Source organism: Lampetra fluviatilis, chromosome 17, assembly GCF_964198595.1.
Source record: "Lampetra fluviatilis chromosome 17, kcLamFluv1.1, whole genome shotgun sequence".
In the NCBI taxonomy this organism is placed as follows: domain Eukaryota; kingdom Metazoa; phylum Chordata; class Hyperoartia; order Petromyzontiformes; family Petromyzontidae; genus Lampetra; species Lampetra fluviatilis.
The window spans coordinates 13,532,020-13,547,709 of NC_136291.1; the positions used below are offsets into that span (position 1 = coordinate 13,532,020).

At 50.3% G+C, this 15,690-nt stretch overlaps 1 protein-coding gene across 3 annotated transcripts in view; it reads right to left on the reverse strand.

Moving 5' to 3' along the window:
- Window positions 1–15,298, reverse strand: part of LOC144936949 (PH domain leucine-rich repeat-containing protein phosphatase 2-like) — a 90,907-nt gene extending 75,609 nt beyond the window's left edge. For all 3 annotated transcript variants that reach the window (XM_078864192.1, XM_078864191.1, XM_078864190.1), the window contains exon 1: window positions 14,039–15,298. In XM_078864192.1, the coding sequence (XP_078720318.1) occupies window positions 14,039–15,029 (991 nt within the window). In that variant the 5' untranslated portion in view covers window positions 15,030–15,298. The remainder of the gene's footprint in view (window positions 1–14,038) is intronic.
- Between the last annotated feature and the right edge of the window lie 392 nt (window positions 15,299–15,690).

The window sequence follows — 15,690 nt, forward strand, 5'->3', positions numbered from 1 at the left end:
CCACAGCAGCAGCCACAGCCGCCACAGCAGCAGCCACAGCCACAACAGCAGCAGCCGCAGCAGCTGCAGCCACAACAGCAGCAGCTACAGCAGCTGCAGCCACAACCACAGCAGCCACAGCTCGTGGCGAGGCTGAGTGCGAGTTCTAGGACTCTCGGTCTCACCACATGCTGCTGCTGCCCCCCCCCCCCCTGTAATGTTACGTTTCTGTGTTTTTAATATTTAGATAAACAATCCTACTTTCGATACAAGTGCTGTTTTCCGGGTTGCGCTGTGTGCTCGACATGTACTCCCTCAAGCTTTCACCACGCCCTGCTGCGTGCGAGCAACCCCCACAGTTTGTTTGGCTAACCTCGCCCAGCGTTTGCACGTAAAGGCCGTTCACCTCGCAGCACTGGCGGAGCCAGTGGGGGGGGTGGGATGGCACGTGCCCCTCCAATGATCCCATCGAAATCCCTAATTTCGATCGGATCATTGGGGTTTATTAGTAATAAATCGGCATTTTGCGACCCTCACTGCCACTGTGTAGCATATTATTATGTCCCAGGGACTCTATGAGATGATAGGACAATAGTCTGAGTCCATAATTGGCAATAAGTAACGGCAAAGCAGTTATAAGTGACTCACAGAATTGTGCGTAGTTGCGTCTACAGTCCACGACTTCCCTGAAGGCAAACACCTTCAGCGAGCGCGATGCCGATCACACGCGGTTCGAATTCGACCCTCGATCGATGGCTGCGCCATCGCCACACACGTATCGAATAAAAAGTAAGGGACAAGTCCTTACTTACTAACAACTCCTATCATTTTTCATTGCTGGAGGGGTTGCCCCCCCTACCTGAAAATCCTGGCTCCACCATTGCCCCACCACACAATTTTGTTTTGTATTACAAATACAATCAGCCACACAGCCTTAGACAAGTGCATCATTTCAGCAGTTCACCGCAAATTAAAACTAGGGACCGGGTTTTGACATTCAGTGTCTCATCACTGGTGAACTGCCAGATGTTTACAGGCAAGGCCAAATTTCAACTGATCAGCCGCCACAGTGGAACGTTGTCACTGCCTCCTCAAAACATCCACTGCGCCTGTGCCCGTTTGAATCCCTGGGTGGCTGATCTTCATCTGTACACAAATAAACAAATCTAAGCTATGAAGCCTCGAATGTGATCAATTTGAGAGTCTTGTACTAAAAACGATTTGAACCATTTTTTTTATTTTACCAAGTAAGGCTCACTGAGCTATATAGTTCTTTTTCAGAAGAAACCTGGCCACAAATGATAGCTCAACGAATGGATTATCATGTAGAAATGTATAGGAGCCCAAATACTTTAAACGCGTGATGTTTATTCTAAATGTGGTGGGGGAAACCGGAGGACCTACGCTGAATACACCTTCGAACACAGCAAGTGTGGAAGTAGGGGAGGGCAATCCTACGCTACACTGGAAAGCCCAAAAATGGCATACCGGTTTACACTTTCTGTGTTGCGTCACAACCATTGACTCAAAAAGGGGGCACCTTTCAAACTTTCAAGGACGTTCGTTTGGAATCCGCCCAACAGTCGCGCTGGAGGCGTGCTCGCAGGGAGCCATTTGTTGTGCAGGAAAATCTGTAACTTGCTCAAGGCGGGATTTATGACAATAAAAAAATAAAAGCGAGGTCCCTCGCCATGAGATGGTGCCAGATGTGACAAATTATTTGGAAAAAGAGGAGCATATTTTACTAAGAGCCACAGACAACTGTCACAAAAATACTGTGCAAAACTATGTCGGTAGAATTCCACATCCCAGTTACATTTGATGGCTATGCTGTTTTCACAATTCAATTAAAATGGTTAAAAATGCAATTTGGACTTATATTGAGTGTCAAGGTGGTGCAGTGGTGAGACTCGTGCCTCACAGCAAGAAGGGCCTGCATTCTATCCCCGACTAGAGTGTATTTCTGCGTGGATTTTTTAGTCTCCCCTGTTCTCCGTGAGTTTCCTCCGGATTCTCCAGTTTCCTCTCATAGCGTAAAACAACATGATACATGTAATTGGTGTTGGCTAAATATCCCAATGCTGAAATATATCCTGCTTAATTACTCAATTGTCAGGAACCTTCCTGGCTTTCTGGGATAAACAAGCATAACATGATAAAAGTGTTTAAACGCGACTGGACCTCAAGATGCTTTCCATAATAAACAGTGTGCATATTCACTTTATGTAAAGAGGCAGTTACTCGCGTGATCGTACTTTAACAGTCGTAATTAGAGCATCTCTCCACGTTGAGTCTTCGCAATAAAGTGCAGTCCCTCCATGGAGCCCACGATCCAAGTACCGCGCTGGAAGCTGTTTTCCAGCATTGATGTCTCGTTTGCATCCCACATTATAGGACAGCAAATGAAGATGCATTCAATCCATAATGCAAATCATCTGCAAATCCTCCGAGATCTGCTGACTCTCTAATCATGAACCATATGACCTACACGGATTATAGGATTCACAGATAAAAGGACGGACAAGGACATTATTTTTCATATATATTCTAGCAACCCACATGTCCTTTGGACGTGACTGTCCGTCCATCCCTCCCAGCCAGCCAAAGATGTACAGCATTCTTATATAGATGTCGGTCTCCACTTCTCTCTTGCTTTCTCTGCACTGTAAATTTAAATTTATCTTAATTTCTCACTTTGTCTGTGTTTCTGTTTCTTTAATTCTTGTGTTCCCTCTCCTCACTCCATGGTATATAACCCACTTCCATCCCCCGATCTCTTTCCCTGTTTGACTCTCCTCTCACCCTCGTTCTCCTTATTCCCACCTCTCCCTTTCCCTTTTAAATTTATCATGTCTGTTCCTAATCCACTCTCCCACTGCTTGTGGCTTTCCCTCACTCTCCCCTTTCCGTTTCGGTCGCTTTCTTTCCTCTCCGTTTGATGCCCTCTCACCGTCTGCCCATCCCTCTCCTCTCTGCCCCCCCTCTATCTCCCACCCTCACCTACCTCTTTTATTCTAAAAAAATATAGTAGCACGAATGTGATAGTGAGAATATGATGAAATGGGAGCCACGGTGGCAGGATGTCAACTACCTCGCGTGGTATACAGGTCGTGGGTTTGATCCCAACCCTGACACCTGTATATTTAGAGTTTGCATATCTCTCTCTCCGTGATGGCGTGGTTTTGTCTCTGGGTCCTCCGATTTTTCCTCCACATTTAAAAACACGTGCTTAGAGTATGTGGCTGCTAAAAATGTCCACATAATAAGCCACTTCGGCAAACTACAATTTGTGGCCAGGTCCCTTCTGAAAAACAGCTATGCAGCTTAATGGGCCTTACCTGGTAAACTAAAAAAAGAATATTTTTATTGTTTTAGTTTGAAATACGATAGCACTAGCTGTACTACCCGGCTTCGCCCGGGACTTGAATTCACCAACCCCGGCCGCCTTTATCTCCCCAGTGGCGATGTTCACACACCACACGAGTTACTCGTTTGAGGCGGAGTCGACCTAGGGGAGGCCCAGGAGCAGTTAAAATAATCGTCACCGGTGGTGGCCGTGAGCGGGAATCGAACTCGAGTGGCCGGGTTCGTAGCACAGCGCGCTATCCACGACACTACAATGCATTACGCTTCCACATGCGCGGGTCACGTGACAGATTTGACGTCACAGCTCACTTGCCGTATATGCATTATTGAGCTCCCTCCCCCCCCCCAAAAAAAAGTGTTTTTATAATTTTTGCATGGTGTACAAAGTCTGTAAAGTACCCATATGGCAAGTTTCCAGTTTGTTGCATGTCGGGAAATATGCTAAACATTTTGAACAGACACACAATCACAACTTTGCCTTTTATATATATGGAGATGACAAGAGTATCCCGCTCAATTGTGTGGGATACACATCCAGGGTGGAGGGAGGGTGAGGGGGGAGGAAGGCGTGACGTCAGCGCAACCCACAAAGCCGGCTCAAAGCAGTCTGTCGCAGGTGACCTCTTCCCGCATCATTTAAATATGACCACCGCGCATGCGCGCTGAGTCGGTGCCAGGTAGGAAGCCAACAAGAAAGGTTTTTTTCCCGAATACTTTACAGTGTGACGTGATATGATCCATAAGAGAGGTTTTTGGGTTAGATTGAGTAAATATATAATTGTTTCGTTAAAACCCGCCACCACACGACACAGCCAACTAGTAAGGGCTGTCACGTAAACAGAACGTGCCAATTCGTCACGAGTACAGCACACCGGTGTGTTGGAGAGCCAAGCCACAACATTTACAATCCGAGTACGACGTTTCACCAGTAATTACAACTAGCTTCATGAAGCTAATAACACAGCTAGTTGTAATTACTGGCGAAACGTAGTACTCAGATTGTAAATGTTGTGGCTTGGCTCTCCAACACACCAGTGTGCTGTACTAGTGATGAATTGGCAATGTTTTGTTTACGTGACAACCCTTACTAGTTGGCTGTGTCGGGTGGTTACAGGTTTTAACGACGCATTTATATATTTATGCGATCTAACCCAAAAACCTCTATTATGGATATTGGTCGCGAAAGCCTTTGTGTTAAACGTGATATGATGTTAGTGTATGATACACAGTACGGGCAGACCTCACTTATGGCGACGCCGCAGTACGCAGACTCGTTATAGCGCTTTGTGCTGTCGAAATTGTTTGACCGAAACAAATTAAATTCACGAGTTAGAACACGCAGCAGCAGCAGCGCCGGCCGAGGGAACGTACCCGCCCCCATAATTTGCTCGGCCAATGAGAGCGACGCACAACTCTCAGCCAACCAGACCCCCCCTCGCGTTTCAGCCAGGTGAGACCTCACGAGACCAGGGATAGAGGAGCCTCAGGCCCCACCGAAAAGAAACCTCGCCTCAGAAATGTTGACCGAGGGCACCACTAAGACCCCAACGCAGCGGCTCAAACCTCATCTCCCACCACTCGTGAGTACAGTTCAGTAACTGATGTTATTATAATACGTTATTTTTTTTATTAAATAATGTTTACCATCTGCATTGCTATTAGCTCTCTTACCAATACCCCAATGAAGCCCTCATATATTGCTCATACGCGAGAAATAACGCCATCGGGAACGCATCCCCATATATACACTGGTATCATGGCACCTTTTAGGCACCGTGAGGAACGTTAAGAAAGGCCTGCCTGTGGACGAATGTACACTGGTATCGGGACCCCTCTTAGCGCCGATTTCTCTTCATGCTCACACCTCCAGGAACGCGCCTTGAGGAACGCTAAGAGAGGCCTGCCTGTGGACGAAATTACAGCGCTGGGGAGGGGGCATGAAGTCATCGCTCAGGAACCCGGCGAAATGCTGTGCGATGGGAGCGACGTCACTATCGATTCTGGTCACTCAATCTGGTCTAATTAAACTGGAAACACATTTGCGTTTTGAATACATATAAGTTTGTGTGTGCATGATCGATTAAGCAAGCATTGGGGTTGTGGATCATCAAATTCATGGACGAAGGGGTGCAAAAGTGACGAGATATTAACTATCTCGTCTGGTATACAGGAGGTCATGGCTTCGATCCCGACCCTGACGCCTGCTGTATATTTGGAGTTTGCATGTTCTCCCTGTGGTCGCGTGGATTTTCTCCGCGTGTTCCCTCCACATTTAAAATAAACAAATAGAGTATTTGGCTGCTATACATTTCCACATAAGCCAATTAATTGGGCAATTATTTGTGGGCAGGTCGCTTCTGAAAAAGAGATGTATAGCTCATTGGGCCTTCCCTGGTAAAATCTTTTCTAAATGTCATTTTTTGTCTGTCTGTGATTGTGCACCCTTGCGAAGGATTTAGCTCTCAAACTCTGGGGTTTACGTTAAAGAAAAAATAGCCAGGTACCATGCCGTAAGCCCCGTGGTGAGCAAGCGCTATTCCGTTTTCCCATACGTTAACTTAAAAGTAGTTTAATGAGCGATTTAGTGCCATTTTATGTATTTATTTATTACTCGTGCTCGACCATACCAACTCGCACGCCTTCGGTGGGGGGGACAGCCCCTACCCAACTCACACACATTCGGTGGGCGTGACGGGGAAATTTTATTTTGCGTAAAAAATGCTAGAAAAATACACAAAACGCTGAGGTTAAGTTTTCAGTGTGATGTGCCCCCCACTACCCCGATGCGTGCAGTTACTACTATACAGCCGGTAGATGCTACCACTATATATAGGCCGTAGATATTACTGCAGAGCAGGCGGGGGATCGTGGATGGGGGGGGTGAGGGGTAGCGGCCCAGCCCCCAGCCTGCCAAGATGCCACCTCGGCCAGCTGGGCAATCTAGGCGAAGCGGGGAGGCTCTGCACGGGACTAGGCCTCACCACGGCAATGTTAAGTACTCTTTTCTTGCTTCTTTCGCTAAACTCACGTTGATAAAAACCTATTATTTAAATAATCACCTTGCAAATATTACATTAAACTCACGTTGATAAAAACCATTTATTTAAATAATCACCTTGCAAATATTACACTAATCATGTTTGTGTGCAGACAACTATTAAACGTGATCTAACCCTTTAAGAAGGGGGACCCCGCACAGACTGTAACAACTACAGGGGCATCTCACTCCTCAGTGTGCCGGGAAAGGTCCTGGCAAGGATTATTCAACATCGCCTTGCTAGGCACGCTGAGGAGACTACGTAGCCGGGAGCCATTCCCTGTACACCTTGGGGTGCAACAGGGATGTCCTCTGGCTCCAACATTATTTAACATCTATTTCGGCCACGTATTTCCTGAAGCCTTCAGTAGCTGTACCGGAGGAATTTCCATCTGGTACAGAGTCAATGGGAGGCTGAGCGATGCCCAGGTGCAGTCAAGGGGTGGCTCCCTATTAGTCAACCACGTTATGTATGCCGACAACCTGGTAATTGCAGCTCACTCAGAGGAGGAGTTGGAGGTGCTGCTGCTGAAACTGGAGTGTGCCACTAAGAGTTGGGGCCTTACCATCAGCCCCACCAAAGCGAAGCACCTGCCTGGGTATTTTGTACCATCGGGCACTCCACCCCCACAACTCCCAATCGGTGATAGGGCAGTTGTGGAGAGAGTGGAGAGTTTCCCATACATGAGCAGTGTGCTCATGACCGGCTCCGGTTTAACAGCAGAGGTCTTACTCCGAATCAGTCGAGTGGCATTCTTTTCATCGGTTGCGTAACGCTGTGTGGAAGCTACCTGGTCTGTCACTCCGCACGAAGCTTCGGGTCTTCTCGGCCAGTCATTCCCTTCATTCTCTATGCTTGTGAAACGTGGACCCTTCTAATGGAACATCTTCGCCGGTTAGAAACGTTTAGGCTGGCCTGCCTACGATCAATCCTGGGTTTAACCAGGCTGGATTGTGTGAGCTAACAAATCCTCGAAATATCTGGACAAAGTCCCATCGGTGAGCACCTCCGGCAGGCAAGGCCGCGTTGGCTGGGCCATGTAGCTTCGCATGCCCAATCACCGCATGCCAGAACAGCTTTTGTTCGGCCGGATCGAGGGGGCTAAACGGGCGCGGAACGGGCTAGAGAAGAGATGGAGTGATGTGGTACAGGAGGATGTGGAGCTGAGTGGACTTGCCGATGACTGGTACCAGCGGTGTCAAGATCGGCCTCTGTGGAGGAGGCTCGTGAAGGACGCTACTGGGCAGTTGGAGGCAGTCGCCCTCCAACAACAAGAGGGCGGAGGAGCGACGCTCACAACAAAAAGCAAAGCGCCGGGTGGTTAAAGCACAGAAAGTTGGCACAGTAGGGGGCACAGGTGGTGCATCAGCCAGTCATCTCAGTCAGTCGACCCATTGGCACCTGGGTCTGCCCCGTGACCTCCTGCCAGCGGGCGTTCGACACTTCACGTGGCCTCAAGGTGCACATGGCCTGGCACAAGCGTCGTGGTGATGTCACCGCCACTTAGTGGCGAATGGCAGTTGTTGTTGTTGTGTTTGTGTGTGTGGGTCAATGTCTGTAAGTCGATGTGTGTGTCTGTCTTTTTCACCCAGGCAATGCCAGGTACTTCCCGCGTGTAAAAAATAAATGTTTAGTTTCGCAATCACTTGCAGATCATTTAACCTGAGTCACTACCCTTGGTCGCTCCACACCATATCACACGCTCAGCTCACCACTCACATGGCACATCACACGCTCAGCTCACTTTTCATGCAATGCATCATACGCTCAGCTCACTACTCATGCAGGATATCACACGCTCGGCTCACTACTCTCAAAGCGCATCACACGCTCAGCTCACTACTCCCGAAGCGCATCACACGCTCAGCTCACTACTCACAAAGCACATCACACCCTCAGCTCACTACGCACAAAGCGCATCACACCCTCAGCTCACTACTCACAAAGCACATGACACCCTCAGCTCACTACTCACAAAGCGTTCACATGCTCGGCTCATTAGTCTCGAACCATATTACAGGATCAGTTAATTCCTCACATAGCACATCACCCGCTCAACTCACTACTCACAGAGCGCATCACCCGCTCAGCTCACTACTCACAAAGCACAATACAAGCTCAGGTCATAACGCTCAGTTCAATACTCTACGCAGCGCAGGTGACACCCCACAACTGCGCGGCTCTGAAAAAACGAGGCGGCAGATACCGTGGCTGCTGCACAACTTCTCACTCCCTCGCTGAACAAGGCACGAGAGCCGGCCATGGCCCACACAACATTGGGCAGTATGCGGTGCTCCGTCGCTCGGTGCTGTTTGCCGTGGCCCCTTCCCTCTCGACTAAAAGCAAATGAGATGTAGCGCATGCTGGCAGCCACATTTGAACTCGATTCTTATCCGACACCCGAGTTATCTGCAAATCCTTCTGCATTCACAAAACAACGCGAGGAACCACAGCTCCGTTGGCTCACAGCTAATTGGATTCACAGATGAGCACGTGACGGAAAAGAGCAGTGTGACGCATGCAAGCATATAAATAATGTGTGCAGATGTTACAGTCTCTAATGTGAATCTGGGGTACGTGCCAGATCTATGAACGTGTGGAAATATCGTTTGAATGCTGCAGGACTTATTGTAGGTCTTACGCATATAGGTATGTGAATTCTCGTGACTGCAATCGAGACAGGAAATGTATGTGCACGGCATTATTTGCATAGTATGGGGCCTTCCATTTAGTACGTACGCAAAAATCTGTCAAAACTTGACCCCTCCCTGTACGCACACTTTTTACACTGACCCCCCCACCTGCGTGTGTGCGTATGCTTGACGCACCCCACCCCCCCGAATCCTATAGAACGGACGATAGATATTTAATCCACGCAGAAACGATCAAGGATGAATAATATTGACGTGTTTAAGCAAACAGATAGTCCACCGCCGGACTATCTAATTTGAAGGCCAATGAAGACAACTTATTATCGAGGCACCCCCCCCCCACCCCGTTTCCTATGCGTAAGTACTAAATGGATTGCCCCTATAGGCATGGGTGTGATTCGTACTGTGTGCATACACGTTGCTACTACAATGTGTTTCTGTGGGTGCATCTGTTGATATAAACATAGGTGAAACTGAATAGCAGCCTGAAGCAGCAGCGCCACTTCGTGAATGTTGTGTATGGAGGTTAATCCCATGAAGCTCGTTTGTGTTATCCACCATCACATTTATGTGCATACTACCTCTTACCAATGCAGCTAAATCCATAACACTATCTTGGTTGCGAGACAAGCTACGGCCCTGTCCATTGAACAGCAGTCTCCACCAGCTGGAAGCAGCACACGCAGGTTATGATTAAATACTAAGACACTGGAGCAGAGTCTGAGTAATAAAATCAGCTGAATATAAAGGGCCAAATTGCCACACACCAGAGCAAATTCTAAAGAATAAACTATAATGTATAACACTTGACAAACCGCCTCTGCATTCACACCTTCACGAGCTGGAGAGAAAGTGTTATGTTACAGAGGTAAATCCATTTAATGATTTTGGGTGTATGTGATGAGTATGTCTGCATTGGTATATAATCTACGTTGCTTCATGACATTTTCACGTATATTTCTTATTGAAATATACGATTGCATCCTTCGGTGAAAACGTTCTCAAAGTGTTACTGAGCAGTAAAAAAAAAATGCAAAACCTCCACATTTAAATATGGAGTTGAGCAATATGTTTGCCGTTGCCACTGCCAAAGAAGGTGCATTTTGAGAAATGTGTTTTATGTGCTGCTAATGCACAGATGGATGTCATTATCAGCCATTTTCTCTCCGCTGCAGGATGAAGGCTTCCCCGCATTGGCAACATCACTCACAGTCCGGCGATTCCTCGCTCCCCGTGCACGAGTTTATGTCATCCTCTTTTTGGATATAAACATCTTCATAGAGTTGTTCCGACCAGTTTTGTGATCCTTTCACGCTTTGTCATCCCAAGTAGTTTTTTTTAATGGGCACTATTTGTCATTTGCCAATCATCGCCCCCCCCCCCACCGTGTTTCTGCTCTCACACTGAAATTGTCAATCTTTTTAAGTTTCGTTCTCCAACTCCTTTACACATTCTTTCCTTAATGGTTTTACAGACATCTGTACATTCCATCTTTGTTTGGAATTTTAAAAAATCTATCTCTTTCTGCGACATGCACGTTGCGATTTCACAAAGCTGGTTTTAAATTGTATTATTCTGCCCCCAACTTTCCACATCAAGCCCCTTCTGGAACACGTCAACTGTATTATTATTTAACTTGGTGACATTACTTAATGATTTTCCTTTTCTGGCTACACTATCTTAATCTGTTGTTTGGAAGCAGTCTAAATTCCCCCCACTTGAACTGCAGTTTCAATGCTAAGTGCATTGTTTTTTGCCTGTAATTAGCTTTGGTCCTTTCTTTGGCGATTCCGATTACATCGCGTTAGCCTGTGATCACGACTTGTGATGAATTTTCCGAGGCCAGAGACAACTCTGACAATCCGGGGGTTTCATTCTGAGAAGTAAATTTATTTCTAATTTCTCAACTGTGGCTCCTTCATGTCCGTTTTTGAACTGTTTTATTTTTAAAGATGTTCCTCATCTTCCCTGCTGGAAAAAAAAAACTAATAGATACTTCAAACTCCAAATCCTCACTCAAAATACCAAATGTAGAATTCATCCTTGCACATCTGCACTGCTTACCTCCCTTCACCCTGAAAATGACTGATTATGATGTAATTTGGTTGCTCTCATTTGAAAAGCCGCTTACAGAGATCCGTGTAGAATTAATGCATACAATGATGCGCAATAACGTTTGGCCGCACATGTTTCCAAACAAGCTTAAGCTCTTAAAACGAATACTTTCTGTAAATGACGAGAAACGAGAGTAGCAGCAATACACACACGTGGAGGTGATTTCGGTACAGCAAACAGCGTCACTGTGCCCGTATGTCAGGTGACATTACCGTAGTGCGTGCACAACGCCTTGGCACGCACCTAAGCTCACAGGGGCGCGCATTAAGCCCTTTAAACATTGGGAGCTTTCCATGCCACACACCGCCGTTACGAAGGCCGAGACATCTCGTGCCCACACCGCGGCGTAAACGTGATAGCGGCAGCGTTTAAATGCCAGGATTCTACGCACTGTGCTGCGGGGCGCAATTATCTGTGGCCTTGGCAGCTGTGCGGGAATGCATGTCGACATCACTCCGATTACACTGCCGTCAATGCCAGCAGCCGAGAAAAGCCATTGCGACGGAGAAGCCAGGAGTTAAGCGTGGCTTGCTCACTTCCACCCCCCTCCCCTTATTATAAATGCCCTGATAAGCTCACGAGCAGGGCGCTTCGGCTGTACAACCCCACCCCCGCCTGCCGAGTGACACAGCTGAGGGCGTGGAGGGCCTGGGGAGGTGACTGCACCTGACCTCTGTACCGGGTGACCAGAATGGGCCCGTCACGGAACGCCCCCCCCCCACGGCCAAGAGGCAAGTGCAGAGTCCACAGTTCAACTCCCGCTGCAGACACGCGGCGGCAATGCGTGCGCAACGAAAGAACGCGTCCCCAGCTCCGTTCATAGCCAACGGCACTCGAGTCGTACGGCGACAAATTAAAGAGCCACTTACGTAACCCGGGCTGATGACGCCTTCCCCGTTAACCCTCGCCGAGGATTCGATTACACAGCAACACTGCGCCCAGTGCGGCCCCGCTGGGGGCAGTGGGAGGCACGGGGTGGGTTGGTCGCGGAGCTTTTTCCCACTCGACACCGGCCCCCCCACACACTCACACCACGAGCCGAGGCCACTCCGTAATCTAGCAATCAGCAAAACTCCGGTCAGCGAAGCCTCCTCCTCCCCCCCACGACGTGAAGGTCAAGAGGTCATCATGGCCGATGCAGCTGAACTAAACTATTTTTTATGTTACCAGGTAAGTATAACTATTTTTCAGAAGCGACCTGGCCACAATTGATACCTCAACGAAGTGGCTTATCATGTGGAAATGTATAAAGCAACTAAATACTCTAAACGCATGTTTCTAAATGTAGAGGGAAAAACTGGAGGACCCGGAGATAAATCCACGCGACCACGGGAAGAGAGAGAACACGCAGACTCCAAATATGCGGCAGGCGTTAGAGTCGGGATTGAACCAACGACCTTCTGCATACCGCGCGAGGGAGATAACATCTCATAGCCACCGCGGCGATGGCTCCACGCCTGACGAGGCGCCGTGTGGTGCCCGTGAGCAACCTCCCCTCGACCTCTGGTGGGTGCCGCCCCAATGCCCGCATCGGCGGCTGCCTCCCCCTCCTCCACCAAGCGCGTTCCACACTCGTCACGCAACCTCCTCTCTTTTTCCAGCGCACCTCTAAAATAAGCGTTCACACATTCTGTCCCCCTCCATGTAGCTTTCTCCTCTGTCACCTGTCATTACATTGATAGCATCCTCTGCACGCACCTGTATTCAAAAGCCAGACGCTTATTTTCCAGTTGATGTGGTAAAGCCCAGCTCTGACCTTATTACCGTAAGGCAGACATTACTCCCGCCCCAAACCGTCTGAGTATCAGGTTTAACCCTCTCTACCTTCCACAGTGGTTTACACAGCTACGCGGTGTGTTTGTAAGGCGCATCACTTCACATCGACTGCTCTGCCAACTCTCTCTCGCTCCCCACAGCGCACAGGACCTATAACTCAGAATCTTTACTCATACTGAAGGAATCCGATGAGCTATAAAGCTCCAGTAGTTTAAACTTGATTTGAAGCTTTCGTGACTGCAGGAGTTACTCTTTGGTTCTTTCGGTAAAATCACGTAGAAATAAAGTAAATTAAATAATAGAGTACGACGTTTCGATTGCAACACAAGCAACCGTCATCAGGTAGAACTAAATTTGAGAGACAAAACACAGACACGGAGACACACAGACACACAAGCAGAGAGACAGACACACAACATAAATATAGACACAGAGAGAGACGACAGACACACAGAGAAAGACACACAACATAAACATAGACATGTGTCTATGTTGTGTCTCTGTGTCTCTCTCTGCTTGTGTGTCTGACTGTGTGTCTCCGTGTCTGTGTTTTGTCTCTCTCTCAAATTTAGTTCTACCTGATGACGGTTGCTTGTTTCAATCTAAACGTCGTACTCTATAAATTATTTAATTTATTTTCTTTCTATGTGACTTTACCGAAAGAACCAAAGAGTAACTCCAGTAGTTTCACAAGATTTCCAGGTCCGGATTCAGCTCCATGCCAGAAGAAGCCCCGGCTACAGCTCCTTTTGGATTGGGAAGGGGGAGAGGGCAGTACAGGTGTTGTGTGGGGGGCACTGTGAGAGTGAGACCGCGACGGAGGGTGAACTTGGGTCCCCCAAACACATCTTTGAAGGTCCCAACACAAGCGCTGATATTTCGCAGACCCTGACCCAACCCAGACCACTGCCACCATCACCACCCCCTCTGTGAAGTCGCTGCGACACACTCCGCTACTCCTGACGCCGCTGGTCTGGCTTGCCCACCTCGTATCTGACCGCTCTGCATCTACATCAGCCAATACGAAAGAAAAAGAACAGACCCCCCCCCCCCCTCCTCTGTATCTCCTCTCTCGTTAGAGCCCCAGGGGGGCCTGCATCGCGCGGTACCCACCCAGGTGCAGTCTGAAGAGGCTTGCGAGCTCCGCCGCGGCGCCCTCCTCCTGGAGGCGCCACGGCTCCGCGTAGCCGAGCGCCTCCAGGAAGTCTCTCTGCAGGCGCAAGGGCCGCTCGCCGGGGCCCACCCTGCGGACCACCTCGTGGCCCACGAGCCGCACGTAGAGCGCCGGCCTCTGCCGCCGCGTCGCCGCGGCCTCCTCCTCCTGGCCCTCCTCGTCCTCCACTTCCTCCTCTTCCTCCTCCTCTCCCTCTTCTTGCTCTTCGCCTTCGTCGTTGTCCTCGTCCGAGCGCCTCCCGCGCACGGGGCTCACGGACTCGTGCTGCTGCTGGCGTCTCTGCTGAGTCTGTCGCTTCAGCATCTGCTGCACCTGATTCTGCTTCAACAGCTGCTGCTGCTGCTGCAACTCCTGCTTCATATGTTGTTGCTGCTGCTGCTGCGGCTTGACCTGCAGGCGCTGGTCCAGCTTGTGCTTGGCCTGCGCCTGCTGCTGCTCGTGCATGCGCAGCAGCTCCCGCGCCTCCGTGGCCTCGGTGCAGAGCAGCGCGCGGCCGCAGCTCGCCCCGTCGGGCCCGTGGAGCCGCACGCAGCCGCGGCCGCGGTCCGCGCGGAGCCACTCGCGCTCGCGGGCCTCCAGGCGCGCCGCCCGCGGCCTGCAGTGCGGTGCCGCATGCTGCTGCTGGGGCTGCTGCTGCAGGAAGTGACCCTGCTGGTGGTGCTGCTGGTGGTGCTGGTGGTGTTGCAGGGCGGCCCCGCTCGCCGTGGCGCTACGCGGGAAGCGCCGCCGCACTCGGCTCCAGCCCGACGAGGCCAGCGCGGCCGCGTTGGGCTCCCTGGGGCTGCAGGCGCGGCCACGCGAAGCCGCGGCGATGATGGTGGAGGTGGCGGTGCTGGTGGAGGTCGGGGTGGTGGTGACGGCGGTGGTGATGACTGTGCCGTGTCCCTGCGGGCCGCGCTCGCCGCCCCCGCTCTCCTCCTCCTCCTTCATGCTGCCAGCCGCGAGTTCCTCCTCCTGCTGCTGCTGGTGGCGGTGACGCCGCGCGGTCTCTCCGAGCTCTCTGCGCCCCACGTACTCGTGACGTCGCCACTGATGTACAACAACCGCTGACACTGAGACAGCCCCGACAGCGACGCGGCGACTACCGACCACGGCCACGACAGCCACAAGAGCCGGAGCTTCAGCAGCGGCAGCAGCAGCGGCGGCAGCACTCCCGCCGCTGTGGCGGCGCCTCCTCCACGCCGCGCGCCATCTTGAGTCGCCGCGCGGAACGCAGCGCAGTGACGTCACCCTCACCCCCACCACCACGTGACACCCCCACCGCGCCCCTCCCCCTAAACCCCTCCCCCCTAAACCCCTCCCCCCTTAACCCATTCTCCCTAAACCCATTCCCCCTAAACCCCTCCCGCTAAGCCCCTCCCTCTTAAATCCCAACCCCCTAAAACCCCTCCCCCAAAACCCGACCCACCTCTAAACCCCTCCCCCCGAACCCCCCCCTCCCATACCCCGCCCCCAAACCCCCCTCCCCCCTAAACCTCTCCCACCTTTGTTGTCTTGTGGTTGTTGTTGTTTGACTTGCATCCCATTGGGATTTTTGCACACAGTGTTGGTGTACGGTGCTTTTTCTGCAATATTTTGCTGTCTTTTCTTG